We start from the raw sequence: 22396 nt of genomic DNA on the forward strand, positions 1-22396 counted from the left end.
TATAATAAATTATATGGATATTAACTTGTATGAAACAAATATGGGAAAATTGCAGCAGGGGGAAAAAAATAAGATTTTTTAACTCTCCACATTTTAAAAAACATTTATATATATTACCTTTTCACGGCCCAACACCCTTGAACCAACACACCAACTTGTTGCAGAAGCCTTTCAATTGATAATGTGTCTACATTGTGAGGAAGTTTCTCAGCCAACATTGAGAATGTCAATAAATGAGCTGTACAAAACAAATACATGCATTTAAAATTAACACATAAAGGAAATAGAAATTCAATGACATAATACTCAAAAATAGGAATGTTACCATTTATCATCAGATGTCTTATTTGATCTGAGAGAGGTTTGTCTATCAAGACAGCTGCATCCTCGTCTTTTGATGTTTGACATCCAGAACTATTCATGAAAGAAAAACAATAAGAATTCTGTAATTTGCTAATGTGTAAATGCAATACAATACAAAATTCACTAGAAAAAAGCATCTAAAATAATACTTCTCAAATTACATTATTAAATTTCTAGTTTATTACAACTTTGCAACACAATTTAACTTTCAAGTATATAAAAGAATTTGTTTATAATAAATATTTCCTTGTAAATAAATAATAACTTAATATTTGATTTAAGTGTTGCTTAAAGAGAGATACAGTGAAAGACCTTAAACTTCTCTGATACAGTCTTTCAAAAAATTAACTCTCCAAGCAGCCAGTTATTTCAATATAGTGTGTTTCACTTTAGAGAAAAATTCTTAAAGTAAGTAAATATGACCGACTTATTTTAAGATTGTTCTACCTAAAGGTTTTAGAAGTATATTAGTAAAAATAAATTATTTGTTTTTGAACTGAATTGAGAAATAAAGGTAAGAAATTTACAAAACACATTACAAAAGTAAATACATAAATACAAAACAATATAATATATTTTTTAAAAATCTATCAATACTTCTAAATAAGAGTGTGCAATTCCTTTCCCTCCTCCTTATTAAAAATATATTTTGCAAAGATTAAATGTAAAGAGAACAATTTGACATTGATAAAAAAAGCTTATATATATATATATATTCAAATTTTAAAGCAATAATAGTAAGCTTCTTTCAGCTCCCATCTTCTAAAGTAATACTTTTAAAAATAAGCATGAATATTTATCAAGCTTATAAAATTGTTTTTATTTTTTATTTTGAAATTTTATTATTTTATTTCTACAGAAATTACAAAAATATGAAGTTTCAGAATTATCCTTGGAACTGTCCTGTTTAATGATTCTTTTTTTGCTAAGTATAGGATGAACACTACTGCTTTTCAATTTAATATTTTTAAAAAAATACTGATTTTACCAGTTTAAAATCACTTCAAACAAAAAATTTCTAATTAGTACTCGCAAAGTGAATAAAAAAATGAAAGAATATATAAAGAATCAAAATGACATCTTACAGACGAAGACATTCAGGCACAAGTTCTTTCAGGTAATCCTCTTTATCAACAACAGTGCTTGCATTATCTTGATGAACTTGAGCACAGATAAGTTTTTCACATTCTGCTGCAGAACGAATAGACTGCAGATAAACAAATAAAATCTTTCTATAGCAAAATTAAAGTAAGCAAAAAAGAAGAAAAAATCATTACAAATTATATATAAATGCTAGAATTATGAAGTGCATTGTAAAACAGTGGAAAGCTGATTAAAATATTAAAGAATTTCATAAGTGGATAAAATTATGATGATTCAGGAAAATGTTCTTATTTTCAACATATTTTCAATGATGATGTTTTGAACATATATATAATATTTTTAAATCTAAATTAATTCCTAATTAATATTCTAATTTTTATCTTAAATTAGTTCATGTTAACTTCATCCGAAAATGTTCTCTTATTTCCTGATCCACTTTTTTTTATTTAATTATTTTTAACATACACTCCAGAAAACTAATGACTTTATTTTCTCATGCTTCGAGCAAAGGGATATAAATTCATAATGCCTATGACATTCTTTAAAAGGTACCCAAAATTCCCTTGCCTAAATTGACACATGGTAAATAAATCTCTATCAGAATCTCATAGTAAAATAACTGAAGGGAATATTTTCTATTCGCTGTTATATTGTGATGTGAAAAGATGTCAATTTGATCATCTGTTCGCTCTTGTACAAATTATGACTTACGTGGGGAAACAAATCATAGTTAAAATTTCAAGAGTTTCTTCTTTTCAGCCAATAAATATATATATGCATATTTAATTTTTTGCTGTTAATGAAAAATAATGAAACAGATCAGCCCTTGCACTGGATATATTTTAATAGGAATAAGATATATATGTCAACAGATAATATCTTTAGTACTAAGATTATTCTGCATGTTTGGTTTCTTTATTGTAGTTCAGAGTTCCTTGAAAATTCTTTGTTTATTCATGCATACTTTTCTTCCTGAAAATATGGAGATTTCATTTACAATTCTTTATATTCTCTTGATATTTTTATTTTGTATGCATGATTAAAAATGTTCTTATGAAAATTACCTAACAGTATACATTTTTCAGAGCTTATTTTAACATAAAAAAAATAGTAAGCAGCTAAACTAATGTTTATGGCTTAAATATTTTTTTTAATAAACTAAAAGATAACTAGTTCAAAATTAATTGTTTTCATTTCTATCATTGCAGATGAATGAAAATTGCAAACACTTTTTAGAATAGCTAATAGAAAATAAAACAATATTAGCACAAAGTGGGCTTTAAGACTCTTTGATGATTATTTCAAGTGAGAGATTAAAAGGGTAAAATAAAAGTAATAAAAACAGTATTTTAAAAACAATAAGTAAAAGAGTAGATTTTTAAAAATTTTTACTTATTTTCTAATTTTAATTTATAATCAATTATTATAAATGTTATAGAATCTTAAAATAAAGTTAAAAGTCTTAATCTTTATATCAAAATAGTGTATTATTTTTTAAATGAACAAAACATTTTTTTTAATTTTTATTCTAGCACATCAAGTGGTAGAGTGTGAAATTAATAAGAAAATTTAATCTGCACATATTTGAAATAAGTTAAATTAAACAAAAATATTTAAAAACAATTTTGACTGGAGTCACACTGAGAATTTTTTGGAAAAGTAGTTAATGTTAAGCTTATGCTTGAATGAAATAAGCTGAAACATTTACAGTATAGTTAAGTGAAATGCTTCTTAATGCATTTGTAAATTTTTAGGGTCAGAAAATATTGAGCTTTAATTATAATTTAGAAAATATTGAGCTTAAATTATAATTTTTATTTTTCACTTCTCATCAGCACACTTCATGAGTGAAGTGAACCCTGATTTTATCCACATGAAAATAGTTGAAAAAGTGAGAAGGGGAGGGGACGAAGAATGCATTTAAAGTCTGAATAGTTTTTTTTTATCAATAAGATAGTTATTAAAACTTGAACCATAAATACAACAAAAAGGGAGAATAAAATTACAATATCAGTCATGAGAGATACTGTATCGGTTTACAGTAAAACAAAAAGCTTCATGAATTTAGTTAGGAAAAGTACCTTTTTTTTAAAACAATAAGGGTATTTTTTCCCCTAAAAAAATCAGAAAATTCTTATGATTTAAAATAAGCCATCATCATAGAAAAAATAGTTTAACATTAAATTAATACTTTTAGAAAAATTAAAAATAGTTATCAGTACAGTCAAACTTTAATAAAGTCTCTTTAAATAGAGCCTTTCATAATGAGTGATTTGCGTAACAACAACAAAAAAAAAAAAGCATAAAAATTGATGAGTAGTATTTCTCAGAATAAATAATGAGAAGAACCATGATGTCACATGCTGGAGTGGCTAGTATCAGCTTGTGTCAAGCATCTTAATTCTACCTCATGCAACTGTTTGATTAAATCTAAATTGCTTTTTGGATTTCATTTAAGTTTTTTCATATTAAGGTTAAATAAACTTTCAGAATAAATAGAAATACATCTGCACTTGAACCCAAGAGAATTTTTTAAATCCAGTCAAAACCTTTATTTCTACATGGAAGAAGTTTTGGCAAAATAGAGTAGTTGGATTTGATTCGGAGAGATTTGAGCAAATTCAATTGAGCCTTAATCAACAAGGTTATGTCTATAGTCAAGATTATGGGCTGGATATGGATAGCAATAACATATCCAGAATTCACAAAGAGCTTATGGAGCTGCATTCTGTATCACAGCAAAAAATGCAGAGGGATTTGGTCAGGGTGACTCAACAGAGCTAGAGCTTTCTTTGAAATAAGGGAGATGCTAAAGTATAACAAATTACAGCATTGTACATTGAGAAGCATTACACTAATAAAGCAGTAATTATGCTTTCAACAGTAAAGCAGTAATTATGCTTTTTAATGGAAACACTGTGACTCATTTTTTGCCAAATTTTGACAAGTGTCATCCACTACAAGTTTTAAAAAATGTATTTGAACTTGAGTGGATGAATAAAAAGTATTTTATTAATGATTTATATATATATGTGTGTGTGTGTGTGTGTAATGATATTTTAATATCTAATTTAATCCAAATTAATTTTCTGAATTTTTTGCCTAATTCAACCCATGTCGGGGTCATTCAAAAATGTTCTCTTGTTTCCTGATCTCATTCCACGTATGAAGCTGTGTAAATATTACTGCGCAATCAGTTCTCAATCAATTCAATCAAGTAAAAATGATCCCTCTGTTGCCCTTGTCAAAGGTCAACACATGTATTCAAACGCCATATGGCATTTCATGCTTTGTTGCGCCATTATTTATGCAATGGTCAACAGTTAAATGAATGATATGAAGTTGATGGTTAATATATATTTTAAAAAAATTATAGTAATTTCATTTCTAATAGAAGTATTCTATCTGATACCTACCTATGTGTGTGTGCATGCATGCATGTAATAATTTGTGTTCTTAATATTAATTATATTTTTACTAATTTATATTTAAATTTGCACAAGCCTTTCAATCAATAATATGTCTAAACTGTGAAGAATTTATCTACCAACATTGAAAAAAAAATCAAGAAACAAGCTGTGAAAAAAAAATTCAGTTACCTGCATTTCTATTTCTTACATTCAGTCTATAGAAAATAAATACTGCTCTACAAAAACCAAAATGGTTGTCCCAGCTAAAATTTTGGGAAAGTTCCATTCAGAAGCTATAAAGAAGCTCCAAATATATTTCCACAAACTCCTTTTCCTACTTTCAGTTCCCATCCTCTTTTCCTGTTTGGAGTGCAACAGAACCTGATTATATTTTAACAAAGAAAATTTAATCTCTGATGAAAGCTGAACTCCTTCCTCAATAATTATGAATGGACAATGAAAAAATTGTTTTAGTGAAATTATTACCAGCTTTTTTTACAAGAAAATATTTCATATTAATTATGTGTGCATGAGTGTGCATAAAGAATCCTTACCCCATGCTTGTGATAGTTGAGATTAACCCACGGTTCACCGGCATTCTTCTGTTGGAAGTACTGGTAAGATTTCTGTCTGATCTGCCGATCTCTCTCCGCATTGGGCCCCTCAAAACGCATCGTCACAGCAACTGCTTCCTCCTCTTCACCTTCATTTTCATCTGTCAATGAAACAAGCATTCCACTTAAATAATAAAGATTTTAAAAAATTCCATAAATTCAACAAAATTTTTTTATACTGAAAAACTACTTTTTGCATTTCCTAATTCTATATGAATTATACAAGCACTAAATAATAGTTTACAACCATAAAAACTTGCCAGCTATAATAGCCTGAAAATACAGATATTCTTGATAATGAACAATTAATGACATTAATATAATGCTTCATAATTAATCTTATGTAAATAATTTATTATATAAGAGTTAGTTAGTTAGTTTGTGATTTTTTGGCGCAAGGGCCATATTTGGCCATGCTGCGCCAATAGTACGGTAGAAATTACTGGTCTAATGAAAAGAAAGATGAGAAAAGACAAAATAAGAGAAAAGACAAAACAAAGGAATTGAAAAAATTATTATAAACAATTAGGCAGGACAGGAATAAACAATAAAAATTGAACTGTAGTACATATGTAATGAATAAACTCTCTTCAGGTATCCAAAAAGAAGAAAAGATTGAAAACCAATATGAAATATGACCAATATAAACCAATATGAAAAGCAGAGAAGAAGAAAAAATTCTAATAAATATTTTTAGTTTAAATATTTTAATAAAAAATAAATATCCATGAAACAGGCAAGTGAAAATATTTTAACCACTTTTTTTTTATTTATCTCCGATTTGCAAACAGTAAAAATATTATGAAATGAATGAATATGTTAAGCACAGCAATAAAGACAATCAGCTGATGCAAGAATCAGTAACTATTCTGAATCTTTGCAAATACTTATAAATTTGCTTATTTTTATAAATAATGAATCCCTCAATAAATATGCATGCATGTATATTGTTTTAGAAATATTTATTTTGAGATATTTTTAATTTATTTTTAATTAAAAGCTACAAAATAAAAAAAAGTTAAAACAAATAGGAAATAATAGAGAAACCAACCAAACAACAACCATGTTTTTAACGATAAACCAACTTAATGTTTGAATGGGATTTTCAAGTGTTTTTTGAAGTTAGGATTTTGGTTTGAAACGCCAATAGTAACAGTTGTTTCCTTACAATTACCTGTATCTTCAATCCTTAGTCTTTGACAGTGTGTTTTCTTTTAAGTATTGATAATTTTTCTCTTTAATTTGTATTGCTGAACTGGTAATGTTGCCCGTCATTTTATTTTTTTGCAGATTTAAGAAGATACCCCACCTGACAAAATTAATTCAGAATTCACTTTTTTACCAATTGACGATGCTGCAAACATAAACAAAATCAAACAATTGAGTATAGATACATTCAAAATAATTATCACTATAGAAGCAATAAAACTCTCAACGAGCATACTATGCGCCTAGAACTAAACCAATATCAAGAAACTAATGTAATCTTGTCAAATGCAGACAAATTGTAGAAATTTCCCAATTAAATATATTTCTAGTGAAAGGTTTCATCAAAAACATTATTGATAGCCATGACTCAATTGGTAACATGAAATAACCCGACATGGCAACATATTATTTCCAACAAAGGACCTGATATGCATTGTGCAATTATTTTCACTATATAAATTTATGATAAATATATTGTGACAAATAGCATATGATAAGAGAACTGTTTATGCATTGTCTTATTTAAAAAAAGGCTTTTATAATAAAAATACAAATGCAGGTGTAAGAGGTTTTTGCACACATTTTAAATAACCATCTTTACTATTAAAAAAGTTGTGTATATTGTATGTGTATTAGTGCTCTACATGCCACACCATTGTTTGACCTTGAGCTACCAAACTTGGCACATATATACTTTGGAAGGCAGAAATATACACCTAAGAGAGTTTTTTTTTTTTTTTTTTTGAAATTTTAACTAATTAATTATAAACTAGGTGAAATTTTGGTGTTTTTCTGCAATAACTTCCAAAAATATTTTTACACAAAAATGGCTTTCACACCATTTCAAAATTGCCTCTTTAATGATACCAATTTAATATTTCTATGAATTTGTTCTTAGCAAATTTTTAAAAAATATTTTACCTAATTCCCAACAATAATTATATTGTTACCCTGAAAATCAAACTGTTTTCATTGTTTCATCACATAATTCCCTTCTATTGAAAGTTAGAGAAGAAAATAGATAAGAAATTTATGGTTTTAATAGTACTATAATGCTATGTCATTGTTTCTATAAGACAGAATCATGTACACAATAAATGGAACTTAAGTAAAACAGTCAAAATAGTATGGCTTTAATATCAGACTATTTTTAAAATCATGGATACGCAATAATATCTAAATGATTTATTTGAAATCAAACATAATCAATATTCCTGGCAAACCAGCTGGTTGTCCGAGGCAACTAGCATTTTATGTCAGCAAATTTACTACAGTAAAAATATTATATATAATTAGAAAACATTTGTTAACAATGGATCAATTTATAACACAGATTACAGTTATATTAAAATTATTTGAAATTTTTCTCAGAAATATCGAAGTATAAGCAAGGTTTTGTGTCCATTAAAGAATTAACCTTTAGCTTGCGGGTGGTACAACTGTTGTACTAGACTTTTTTTAACCTTTCCTTATTAGTTGGTACAACTGCTGTACCCGCAACAAGGTTGGATTTCATTCCCCCACTTAAATTTTCTAGCTGAACCCTAATTGCCTCATAAAATCCTTTTAAGGTCAGAAGATTTTGTCCAGCAGTTGTTATAATCACTATTGTCGCTAGTGAGTTTTGTGAACCCTGCTTTGGCACCTTTTTTTTTATTCTTAAGAGGTATGGAATGAGTTTGCATAGTTTTATTTGTCAATAGTACTCGATTGAAAACTTTCCCCCGTTCCTTAATTTTTTAACTTAATAAGATTTTGTAAATTTCTAATAATATGTGTTTATAATTGGGCCCATCTATTTGATTGATAAATATTTGAAACAAAAATTACTTAAAGTTTCATTTCTGAGGGAATGGTGTACTGAAGGTAGTTGGCGCCCAAGGCAAACTGTTACTTCTTCGCTCCCATTCGTCACAAATGATGAGACAAATTAAATGGCACTTCAGATTGATTTCTTCACTCTGTCATTATATTTTACATTGAAAAGTGATAAAACACTCTGTTTTTTCTTCATGCTTACCTCCCCCCATCCATTACTACAGCCTCGAGCATATATACTTCCCAGCCACTAATTTACTAGTCTAACACAGTATTAAAGAATCGATGACTTACAATTTTTTTAGCTTTAAATTTTGATACTTGAACTGGATATATTCCTGCTAAAAATACATTTTGGTTTTCATTTTTAAGTAAGTTGTCGCTTTCATCCTTATTTTTCATGATTTAAGAAAATGATTGATTTAATAATTTATAATTAATCATTCATTAAAAGTCATATTCTAATTTTAAAATATTGAAGGATGTTCATAAAATCTATCAAAAATAATAATTAGTAGTTTTTCTATGTGTTCAAATATCTGAGGAGAAATATTAAAATCTTTATACCTTCATTTCAATCTGCTGAAAAGTTACTAGACACTTAAATTATTCCGGAAATATTTGTATCGAAATAAAATAAAATAGCTGCATGAAATTCTAGATTTAATTTTAAGCATTTCTGAAAGTTAATCTAAATCATCTGTTAGTAAAAATACCTGTATTTAATAACAAATGCTGATGATTTAGAATGCCAGTTTTATTTTTTTAAATTTTTTTGCTAACTACTTTTTATTGTAATATTATCGCAGTGAAATCAAATGTATCAAATTCTAAGTTAACTATATCTAATCTTTTGGTTAACTTAATTGTCTTAAATCTGGCGATTACTTACATACTAGTAAATTTTTCTGCCGAAAAATAATTTTTTGTAATAATTCAGTTATTGATTGTGTACAAAATTGAGCATTTTTTTCCCTTCTAATATATTATACTGCAATAAATAATTGAAATTCTCAATTAAAAAAAAAATTACTATGAATTCTAAGAATTGATAACAGAATAGGAAAATGTTACTTGTAATTTGTATTGAAAACAATTCAAACTATGTTAGGAATAAAAATTATATTCGATTTCTGTGAGTGAAATATATTATTAAAATATTCAAAGATATTTTAATCTACAAAATAGCGGAGGATTGTTATTTGTGTTATGCACAATGAAATGGGAATATTTGTAAAAAGAAAACAAACAATTAGGATCTTTATGCATGATTTATAAATCGTTACATTTTATCAAAATTGATGAGCTAGAAGAATAACAAAATAAAATTCACAATGATGTGTTCAAGTTTTATAAGAATTAAATTTACATCTTCCATAATGTTTGAGAAATTCATTTAATTACAAATATGATTGAAAAATTGACCACTTTTTGTTTAATGTGCTAATAACTATACAGTAGTTATCCTATTTGCAATTTATTTAATGTCATAAAATTTAATTCAATACTTTCTCCTACAGAATTGGTAAACTAATGTTTCAGGAAAAAAATAAAACAAAACTGTGATGAAAAGCTTTTTCTAGGGTTCATACTCAGCGAAACTACTAAAAAGCAACCTGGTTACTGCAGGGAGGACAGATGACCCATTAACACTACGGGTGGTCGAAATCGATGAGGCTATTTTCAACAATAGCTTTTACAAAAAGGGAAAAGCATCTTCTAGCTTTTCTCATTGTATGAAAGCATTCAAAGTAACTTTTCTGAGTTTGGGTTCCGATGCTTAAAACTTAATAATACATTAGTACAAAACATGAATACAATTTAATTCTGCACAATATTAGATACATAAACTAATAATATATTAATCTTGTTCCATGATTGTTTTAAAGTGTTAATACAATATATAACATTATTTTTATTTGTTTTCTTTAATATATTACTATTCCACATTAGACAATATCTTTATATTTTTCTTACTCTATTAAAACAAATAATAAATTAATAATTCTTTTTATTAATACAGAACAAGAACCAGAAAAAAATATTTTTGTTGTTTTTACTTAGCTCACAATGCAATAAACGTTTTTATTTTTATTTATTCAATTAGGTTCTAAAACTTATTATCAGTTCTAAGATTGATGAATGCATAATCTTTGAATGTACAAATGATTTATATATGATGGCAGAACGATTATACAAAGTTTAAGTATCTTCAAATCATCATTTTATAAAATTATTATTCAATTCAATTTTTACAGATGAAGTTGATAATTGTTTCAATCTTATCAATTCTTACAGTAAAAAAAAAATTGATTCAACGTGATAAAAATATACCCAGCAGCTTCCTTATATCCATTCTTTAAAACAATATTTGTTGGGAGGGGCAAAAGAGCCATAGTTACCAGGATTTAAAGTCTTTTTAGTTGAAGTATCAAACTTATCCATGTGGATATAACCAGGATTCACTTCTATGATGGAATGTAATGATGTTAAGTGCAGTTCACCTGAATGAGAGAGAAAAAAAAATGACTAAAAATAATTATAAACTAATAGGCAAAAATAACAACTGCAATTCAGTATAATTAATAAAAATATACAAATGAACAAGGATGTATTTTATTAAATATAAATCACTTAAAAAATAAACTATACAGCAAGACCCAATATCATTACACTCCAGATAAAAATTACATATTGTTTCAGGCATTTTTTATTTTTTAGTAATTTTATTTGTGATTTTCTCTTTCAGATTAGGAACAGTTAGCAAAGATTTTCTTGAGGTATGAAATTAACAAACAGGGCCCTTATTAAGACTGAAGTAACTTTTTATCTGAGAAGTATAGCTTCTCTACAAGAAAAATCATTATGCATAGAATGAATAATTGTGCTTCCAATTCTTTTTCCAAGATGAAAACACAAACACTAATATAAATGCTGATATGTTTAAAATTTATAAAGCAACACAGTAACAGCAAATGTAATCCTAAACTTTGTTTCAACAGGACACTGCACTTTCTCTTCATATTTGTAGAACTTTCACCCATTTTTTTAAAATTGACAGATTGGTCCAGATGATAGAATCTTTTGTCCAATGAAGTCATCAAATATTACTCTAGTAGAATGCTTTTGCTAGGAATATGGCAAAAATTACATTTAGACTCTTGCTTCAAAATTGGTTGAGAAAGAATCAATCTAGTTGCCCAGAACTGAGACTCTCAAAATGGCACAAAATAAGTGGTAGAAGATAGACTTTCAAGCAAGATATTTCATGTGTAACATTCATAAGCACAGGGCTTATTAAAAATTTTTTCATTTATGTTGTTTTTTGAACTGGTGAAAAAAATTTCTCTATTCCATTTACAGGAGGAAATTTTTGCAATCTTAAATAAAAGTAATTAATAAAATAATGAGCATCAACTAATAATTACTTAGAAAATTTCAAAAATACTTAGAAATAATTACTTAGAAAAGTCTGAAAGAAAAAGGTTCTAGAAGAAATTTAATGATCTTAAATCTTTTTTAAGTGATCCCCCCCCCCACACACACAGATTTATGATCCACAGTTAATAAAGACATTTTATAACTTATAGAGCTTAATTTTTTTTTATTTTTTGTAATATGGCAAAATCTTTGGATTCACAAAAGCACACAAATTTCATTTATCTTTATCATACATATTTCATAGCTAAGAAAAACAGCAATTAATATACTTATCAATTTTCTAATTCTCTCTAAGTTTTATTAATTCTCTCTGACCAAAATTATTTGTTCTATAAAAAAAATAATACTAAAACAAAAATACAAATAATACACATCTAAAATTATTTATTTGATCCATATTAATAAATTAAAATTATTCATTACTATATTACATTTTAGAAATAAGAAAATAATAGCAGCTGATCCTTATTAAAAGCACATTACTCTGATGATACCATTTAGGTAAAAACAACTTATTAAAATATATGCAATTATGAAATGAGATGAAGAATTTTCACCATTAATTATCTTTATTTTTTTATTATAATTAATTTTTCTTCCATAGGAAAATTTTCTTAAAAATTCTTATGTAAAAAACATAAATCTTTCTTTTCTTTACAAAAACTTAGATGTGGCTCAAAATTATATGTCTGCTCATCTCATTTCACACAAATTTATGCAATTCCAAAACAACTCTCAAGCAAGCAGCTGGATAGTAAGAATTACAGGCAATTTTATCAGATCAATATTATAAATAATTTTGAATAACAATTCAAAAATGCATGTTACACAAATTCCAATAAATATATGAAATTATTTCCAGAAACCAGTGTTCTACTCATCATGATGTCTTTGAAATACAGTGAAGAACCAAATTATATACATATGGATTTAAATTAAGTAAATGACTACTTTGCAAAAAAAATAGCAAGATATTTACAACATACTCAAATCACTCAGCAAACAACATAATAAAATGAAGTGAATCTTAAAAAAAAAGCCAAAATACATCACATCCCAACAAAATTCCATATTAAAGAAATACATTCAATTGCAAAAAAAAAAAAAAAAAAAGTACAGAAAGTATCAATCAAATAATTAGAGCATTTGAAGTGCAAATAAATTAACTAACAATGAGAAAAATATTCAAATTTGGACTACAAACTATATCGGAATGATATATATGAGAAAATTCAATATCATTGATGCGATGTCCGGAGCACCATCCTGGTGGTTCTCCCGCCATCACTAAACTCAGGAAATAAGAAGCCATCTGATTCCTGCCGGCAGAACCGGGTAAACCTCAGTCATGCAAAAAATGTTCGTCAATGTAAAAGGGCCCAGCCGTTCGTCAGGTACTTCATAAAATTCAATTGTTATGATATAGAATGTAATTCTTGAAGGATGATCCATCTGTTTAGTATTAATCTCAACCAGAATTTCCCCTAGGGCCAGTGAGAGTAATCCATTTAGTAGAGACCTGTTTCTCAAGCCATTTAGAGTTGCATGTCTCTACATTTATAAGATTTGAAAAAGTGTAGTATCTCTACCACAGAAAAAAACAAGAAATAGGCAACCAAGCAGTAGTTATGAGCAGTAACAAGATTACAATAAAAGTAGATGGGGATGGAAATATCTACTAATTAAAAATGTACATATACCTACTGGTGTTTAAAGGGGCACTTCATTACACATAAAGTATTTAATTTGACACAGATGTGCTTCAGAGAATGGGCATATATTTTTAAAAATGTAATCAATTGTAAGTGAAGCAAAATGTGATATTACATCATATTATCATATACCATCTAAATATTATATTATATTATATTATATATATAGCACATTTTTCTAAGTAATTATTATTTTTATTTATTTTGCATAATTCCCAACTACAATGAAATTTAAGCCCTTTTCATTATTCTACATAATTTAATTGTATTATTTTCATTATTACTACATTATTAAAGGAAGTAAGAATGAAAGGTTCAATAAGGTTTGAAAGTTTATATGAAAAATAAAGAAGTCAAATTACAATAATGCAAATCTTTCAATGAGAGACATCAAATAGGGGTATGAGAAGCTTCCAGTAAGTTAGTTCATTCTTGCATCTGTGGAGGATATATTAAGGCAGTTGGATAAAGTTATCTTCATTTTCATGACAGGACATACTTCCTAAACAAAGGGCTATACCATGGTCAATCATGGACAGCCATCAGGACTCAACCTTAATCCCTGCCTCCAAGGTGGCATGATAATAGCTACTTGATTAATTCTTGAATCCTTTCTTTAATAGATTCATTATGACACAATTACAATATAGCAAAATACAGCATGCAATTAAAAGATATGTGATTTGTACAGCTACATTTTTTTTTTATTGTCAGAGGATGCAAAAGTACTTGACTCCATTGAAAATGCATATGTATAATAAGTATAATAACAAAAGATATTTTGCTGCGAAGATCATGAAGATCAAGTTTTCACTTCAATTCTCAAAATTATTGTAAGTACATTTCTTAATAAAAAGAGAAATGATAATATGGAATTTCAAAAGAGTGCACAGTCAAATATTCTGTTATCAACAGAAACCATGAAGCAAGGCAGGTTACATTTATTATGTGCACTGTGTGTGTGTGTGTTCTTAATGTTTCCAGAATGAGTCATCAGAAAAAGTCATAATATATTCAATTTTAGAGCATTTGGAACCATTAAACATCATCATGAAACAAATAATGTAAACTAATTAACCACTCAGTGTTAATTTCAACAAAAAAAAAAATCAGATAAATGAATTTTTTAAGAACTATAAAAAAGTTTTAAGAAACAAATCAAAAATTAAATAAAACAAAAAAAATGATAGAGTAACATTTTTATAAATAAACAACAGATAAAAATACCTTTTCTCATAAAACCAAGAGCATAATTATAATCAGAATCAAGAACCTTTGTTCCGACCAACAATTTTTTATCCATGATGCCACTGAAACAATAAAGTTAAAATTCAATAAGACAAAACACAGCCTGATGAAATTCTGATGAAAAATTTAAGTTTCATAAAATGCTATGTAATTATTAAAAGTAATCAATTATTATGTGTTATGCAATTATTAATCAAAAAGGAAAATCAAATTACATATAACTAACTGCAAATAAATTTAAGTATCTTGATTACTGTTATTCAAACAGTATTCTTATCTCCAGTATAGTGGTAATTTGAAATGCTAGAATGTTTTGATACAAATAAGAAATTATGGATACCACTAGGTATATATGTCAATGAACATTTAAGAACACTTTTTTAATATACTTTTTTGCGGCAATGATTTTGAAATAAATATAAGAAATTCAGAAGAATTAACTACTGATCTTCTTTGCATAAATTTAATAATATGAGTAACTAGCTTTTATTAAATGTTGTTTAAACAAAATTTAAATAGCATTGACTTTTAAAAGTACAACAAAATTCTAAAATAATAATAATAATAATAAATGTATATATGCAATGATTTAAGCATTATTTTTAAAACACCAGAGAGACTGAGCTTTGATCGCCAGTTTGTGTGTGTTCAAAACTGTGTTTTTTCAGAGAAAATATTCAGATATCATATATGTATATTTTTCAATCTTACATATATAAGAACTGTCATTTAAATAAAAAAAAAAAAAAACATTAATGCGCTTGGTTTAACATGTTATTCGAATTGATTAACACCATATTTGCATTGTTGAGATTAAATGTGACCCAATATTCATATTCAGATAATGTCATATAGTGCCATCTCGCAAAATGTTGAAGTACCAGTAGATTTACACCCTATGACAACAATACAAGTACCACAAAAAATTATGAGATGGCTCTATATAATATTGTCAACGTAAGAATAGACAGGAAAAGGTTTTGATAGATAATTATAAAAAATGTTGCTTTATGTGTAAAAATGTGTTTTTTCAGAAAAATCTCTATAGATAAACTCGAAAAGAAAGACCTTATCTAAATATAAAATTTGATCTAAATTGTTAGAGCAGTTTCTGAGATCCATGAAATAAATTTATATATACAGTGAAACCTCTCTGAACAGCCACTCCTCCATTTCAAGAAAATTTTTCCCGTTCAGAGGGAGTGGCCGCTTTGAAGGGCTTTCTTTATAATTGTAAGATAATTGCTATAATACATAATATAAACAAATCTGAACATTAAAAATGAAAATTGAAACTTATCTAAAGATAAAATATATTGAAAAATGTAATTTGACTCTGTTTTAAGTTTATTGAAAAATGATATCATTTGACTCTGTTTTAAGTTTTTAACAGCAACATTTATTGAGGATATAAGATACATATACAAAATGAAAAAGAAGAAAAAAAAAGGTTTTGTTCAGTTTAGTTCAGTTATATTAACGTCCCATTGTAAAGCAACACTAGAGCTATTTTGGGACGGACCTAGTAATTTTGAATTGTGGTCAGATGATGAGGACAACACCTGAACTGGTACCCCCCTTTCCTCACTACACACAGGAGGACATTAGGCCCTGACAGATTTAATGAGCAACAGACCCTCTTACACGACGGTTCTTCAGTGGAATCGGGTCTCGACTTTGAAACCCTACGGTTCGTGAGCATCAACCTTACCACCAGGCCACCGCGCCCCAAAAAAGGAAAAAAGAATTATCAGTAGAAGCAAAGGAACATGGCAACACTAATTTAGACAACAATAAGCTGGTAGATCAGGTTGGAAGAATAAACATTTCCCAACACTAATGCATTCTTTGAATTGGAAGTTTTGGAACATGGATACTGTAAAAATTTGCAAAATTACTTTATTTTCAGTCTCAAAGAATCCATGACAAAACAAAGAAAAATTATTTTTAAACCAAATTATGGATAAGAAAGAAAAAAGCTATCACAGTCTAGCTGGTTATATATTAAATTTATATGTTAGAAAAGGAGAATGCTTACCTCCCAACTTTCTAAAATGCTCCAACAGAAGCATATCAATTTTACCATATGTTCTAAAAATGTTTGAGAAGTATTAAAAATGTTCTGTTTCATAAATAGATTTTACATCATCATTGCGATGTTTTATAGCAACAATATCAGAAAATGATTTATACAGTGATATTCTGACTGCATTTATTAATGAGAATATTTTTCTATGATTAATATAATTTTTTTTGAAATTTACAGTTAACTATATAAATTTCTCCCAAAAAATATGTCAAATATTATTTTTACTTGTTTGACTAGCAATGTGAACATAAACAAAAACAAAGCTAAAAATATAAATGTAGCATGTAATGTATACAATATTTTCCTCGGACTTCTATGGTAATGAGAAGAAAATAAATAATTCAAACTATGCATAATGATTTTATATGTAAATAGAAATGAAAATATATAAATAAAGATTACATAACGATTTTCTTGGATCTGTGTGCTAAATATGGCGCTTCTTTCCGTTAGCTTGATGACATAAAGAAGAAGATCTTAAGATGTATTCTAAAAAAATGCCTCCTCTTATTGAGAGAATTTGCACAAAATTTGTTTCATATTTTTGTATAGAGATTATATGTTAAATTCACTAACCTAGCTTTCTGTTGTTATTATTATTATTTATGGTATTCACATGATCAGACTAATACATAGACATAATCATACCAAGAACTTTTTTGTTTAAACCCAATGTTTTAAATATCAACATTTATGAAAAGCCTGAAAACAAATTAATTACACTACCTTTTCTTTTACAATTTATATAAAAGAAAAAATAAATTTTCAAATCTACAATTTATTTCCTTTTTTTAAATACAGGTAACACAATATTTAAACAACTGGAAATAAAACATTTGAAAGCCCATCTCATTAAACAAGTGTCTCACTTTTTATGTTTTATAGGCCTTTCTAAAATTGCCCTCAATAACAAAGAGGTATACATCAAAAAATAACCACAGCAATAAACACTTTGAAATTAAGCAGAAAATCTTAAGGAACAAATTATTTTGATTTGATAATTGATAATAATGTCAACACAAAAAATAAAAACATTTACCTGTTAAAATAGCATTCCCCATTCGAGTTCTGGCCATCGACATTGTAAGCTATCTGCTCACCTCTGCTGGTGTCATAATTGCCTGCGTTGATGTCAATGCCAAATTCTAATTCCACCTGTATATATTTTTAATCAGGTTTAAAAGATCTAGCAAGCAAATATCTCACTTTTTTTATTATATTGATTATAGTAATACACCCGAATGCTAAATTCTTTGGTTAGACTTAAGAATATAGTGCAATTCTTTCAAAAATCCAGAACACTCTTGTCAACTATTACGACTTGACTTTGCTGCCAAATTTGGTTAACACCAAATTTAACAAATTATCAATTGAAAAATTCAAATTGGACAGCACTACAGTTTTCTTAAGTTTAACAGAATCTTATTGATTAAAAGTTTGCATTTTAAAATATGCTATGAAATAAAAGACTAAACATAAAAGCATATGCATTTTTTTTGTGTGTGTGTGGTATTTCATGTCGTAAGTAAGTATCATGTTTAGTAAGTGCTGTGAGTAAGTATGACAAGTAAGCTTTAAATCTGAAAACTAACAGATGAAATACAATAATAATAAAGTAGCAACTTTTGATTTTTATTTCTAGGTATTCAATATGAAGTTGTTTAAAGTTATATCATAATGAAACAATATTATATAATGCAATATCTTTTTAAAAATTCATCTTATCCTAATATTTTTCTGAAATGTAATTGAGCAAGTATTTATTTTAACAACGTAATTTTCGCATGATACTACAGCTTGAAGCTCATATTGAGGAGTTAACATTAGAGAAATTAAACCCTCAGAAGTGTAGGAAAGCTAGCATCCTGTACAATTCAGAATACTAAGTTTGAATTCAAGTAGGTAGAAATATATTAAATCTAAGGACATAAACACATTAAATTTATTATATACATTAACATTTTTTTAAAAAAATATTCAGGTTATATAGTGCTGTAAGTAAGTGTGATTAGTATTTTTTGGGGGGGAGGAGGGGTCATTTTTCTTGGCTTTTATTCACAATTAAATTTCTAAGAACCAGTCTAACACTTCCTTGAGGAGTACAAAAATTTTGCATCCGGAATTGGTTTCTTTTTCAGTCAGTAAAGAAGTGCGTACATATTAATTTTATAAGATTTATTTTTATAATCTTAGCATCAGGCATGTAACACAATCACTTTTAAATGAAAATAAATAAAAAAAAAATTTCAGTTTTATTAGTTACTAGTTATTTTTAGCAACTTCATTTTGGGAGACATAGAGCAATTCTCAGACCTATTGATTGAATAGAGTTCCATGTTTTAAACTTGAAGAAAACTTGTTAATTATGCTGCAACCATAGTAAAATATGCTGAAAATGCTTTATTTGTTATATTGATAGTATCTTTAGTTATGGACCCATGGTTTTTTTTTATGCAAATATCTTGAGACCATTTATGTTTTTGACAGCATGCTTTTTGATATTTTTGAGGAACTTTTGATTCTTCTAAGAAAAATGTATACCAAGAAATTTGATCGTTTCATTCCATCTTAAAGAGTGTCGTGTTATGAAACATTGAAGTTTTTTTCTAGGACAATTCAGCTATTGCGCTTTTGTCTGAAGTGATTGCACCACTTGTATATGTTTTCCAAAGTGTTTTGAGATTTTTTTGATAATGATTTCCCAGGAATGATGGCTACGGTAAACAAAGATATCATCTGCAAAGAGAATACATGCAATTCCTTCCTCTACGGTTTCATGGAAGTCATACATAAAGATGAACAGAATTAGTGAAATAACACTACCCTGAGGTCACCCTTTCTTCAATGTTTTGTTATCAGAGAGGGAGAGCCGCCAGCAAATCTGGAAAGTTCTGGATTGAAGGAAGTTGCAGAACCACTTTGCCAAGTTGCCTGTCATATCAAACTGTAAGCATTTAAAAATAAGGCTGTCTATATGAGCAGAATCATATGCATTTTTGATATCAAGATTCACAACAACAATATATATATATATTTGTGAACTTCTTTTTGCCTGAATATTGTAAATTGCAGTTTGGTTATCTCTGAAGGGTGTGAAACCATGTAAGCTATTGTTTAGCTTTTTGTTACAAGTTATATGAGGATACGTTCAAAGACTTTACAAAAAGGCGATGGGCTGCTAGGAGAAAATTTTGGTTTTGTCTTTGGTTTCGGAATAATTAGAGTGTGTTTCCATTGTTTGCGGATGTCAGGCGAATCAAATTGGTGTTAAAATAATTTGAATTTGATAGTTGTTGAGCTTTTTTAACCAGATGACCGGGATGTTGTCAGCTCCAGAAGTAGAGTTTTTAGTTTATGGATTGATGTTTTAAGTTCCGAAATTTCGAATTTGCTGTTTGGGAAGGAATTTATCCCTGAGAAATCTAAGGAAATAGGTTCAATATTTGTATTTTGATTAGAAAAGTTCTTTGCAAATAGTTCACTTTGATGTGCTGGATCGCAAATATAGCGTTTTGTAAAATAATGTTTATTGTGTTTAGAGTTCGGATTTGTGTGATTCGAAATTTGGTTAAAAGTTTAAGAAACGGTTTTGGATTACGAGATATTATGCAAATATTTTCCCAATACTCTCTTTTTGCCTTTTTAAAGTGAAAACGAAACCGACTAGCAAATTTTTTTGTTTTTCTTCCAATTTGTCACAAAACTGTTTATGATTGCTTTTCTCCGAAAAAACTTATTCAGCTTTTCATAATTATGGCAAGAAAGAATTCACCAAGGAGGATAAGTCTTATACGACAATAGTTTAAATGAAGTATTTTGGGTTATTATTTTAGTTGCGTTCACCGTAATTCCACTGTTTCGTATTATTAGAAATTTCTTGTGTTTGTTGTATGATCCTCGACGATTTAATTGTTTTTAAATTGCGACTGGCACTTTCTATAACTGACCAGGAAACAATTATCGGATTGTGGTCAATACCGAAAGTTGATTCCATTACATAACAAGAGTTTTCATTATGAATATCAGCTGAAAATGGTCTAAGATAGATTTGAGTTCTTAAGGAACCGTGTTGTATAGTTGTATTAAGAATTATGTAATGTGAATAAATTAGCCAATCAGCGAAATTGTTACTCAGAGCTGATGGACGGGATATTCCCCAAAGAGTGTGGTGCAAATTAAAATCGCCGAAGACGAAAATAGGCAGGGACAAAGAATCAAAGAAGTGTTTTGTTTGATCAATATCAAAAGCTTGTGGAGCATATGAATTAACAACGTTGGATTTGGTTCTGGAACTGTACTTCGATTGCTAAAATTTCCGAATTCACGTCCTCTCTAATATTTTTGGGAATTATTCTGCCAAGCATATTAGAATGAATGCTTATAAAAAGACACCCAATCTATGTTGTTATTTCTTGCTTATCCCCCTTTGGATTGAACATCAATTCAAATTAAGACAACAGATCGGGGAGAGAGGAGTGCAGTAATTTCTGAAGGAAGAGACCCCTGAGCACCCGAGGGCAGAAGTTTGATTTTATCTCATGACACTCACACACTCGCTTGCACAACCCCCATTTTTACGGGGGGGGGGGGCTCTTTCACACACCTCACAGATAGAACATAGAGTAAAGAACAACTATGCCTAAACCAGGACTCGAACCTGGTAAGCCCAGATCACGGGGAAGACGCGCTGCCCCTTGGCCAGGATGCCGGCCACCCAGTCTATTCTGTCTGTGTGTACGGAAAATTCTGTTCGGAAAGGAACAAAATTTCTGTTTCATAAACAAATGTCTGTTGAAAAACCCAAATGGGAGATGTAGAACAGGGAGGAATCGTCAACTAGAGCCTTTACCCTTTAATTCTCCAGAAATTCCATAGCAGAAAAGTCATAAAAAAGTTATTAGAAACGGAGCCCAGCTTGAGACTTTGAAAAAGACAAAATGCAAAAGGAATTCAAAAACCAGGAGGCTCGTAAAAGAATGGTAAACAATGGTTTACCATTGGTTACCACAATGGTTGAAAAGAATGGTAAACAATTCTATCATTTAGGAAAACGAAAAGCAAAAACATGAACGAAAAGAAGAAAAAAATCTATCCAAAAAGAATGCTACTACTTTTTTAAAGCTAAACTTGAAGGACCACCTGCATCCCATTGCATCCGAATACCAGTAGTTTGATCCACAACTTTTGTTGCTTTTTTTTCTTCCCTCTAGGGATTTGTTTAATTCATTTTGATTAAACACGATGGCAACATTTTGCAATAACTTTTCAACAGGATTTATTTATTTATTTATTTTTAAATTTTAACACGTATATTTGTTTGCCATTCTAATTTCTGTGTAATATTTTTTACAACTTCAGTTTCATGGTTTACCGTTTCCTCTATTTTAC

At 28.2% G+C, this 22396-nt stretch overlaps 1 protein-coding gene across 3 annotated transcripts in view; it reads right to left on the minus strand.

Moving 5' to 3' along the window:
- LOC129957169 (DNA-directed RNA polymerase III subunit RPC5-like) overlaps nucleotides 1–22396 on the minus strand; it is a 48791-nt gene that overhangs the window by 17410 nt on the left and 8985 nt on the right. For all 3 annotated transcript variants that reach the window (XM_056069356.1, XM_056069355.1, XM_056069357.1), the window contains 7 exons: nucleotides 18048–18163; nucleotides 14899–14981; nucleotides 10921–11022; nucleotides 5432–5592; nucleotides 1449–1570; nucleotides 326–414; nucleotides 118–238 (listed from right to left, as the gene is read on the minus strand). In XM_056069356.1, coding sequence (XP_055925331.1) covers nucleotides 118–238; nucleotides 326–414; nucleotides 1449–1570; nucleotides 5432–5592; nucleotides 10921–11022; nucleotides 14899–14981; nucleotides 18048–18163 — 794 coding nt within the window. The remainder of the gene's footprint in view (nucleotides 1–117; nucleotides 239–325; nucleotides 415–1448; nucleotides 1571–5431; nucleotides 5593–10920; nucleotides 11023–14898; nucleotides 14982–18047; nucleotides 18164–22396) is intronic.

The sequence above is a fragment of the Argiope bruennichi genome, chromosome 11 (genome assembly GCF_947563725.1).
Source record: "Argiope bruennichi chromosome 11, qqArgBrue1.1, whole genome shotgun sequence".
Classification (NCBI taxonomy): Eukaryota; Metazoa; Arthropoda; class Arachnida; order Araneae; family Araneidae; genus Argiope; species Argiope bruennichi.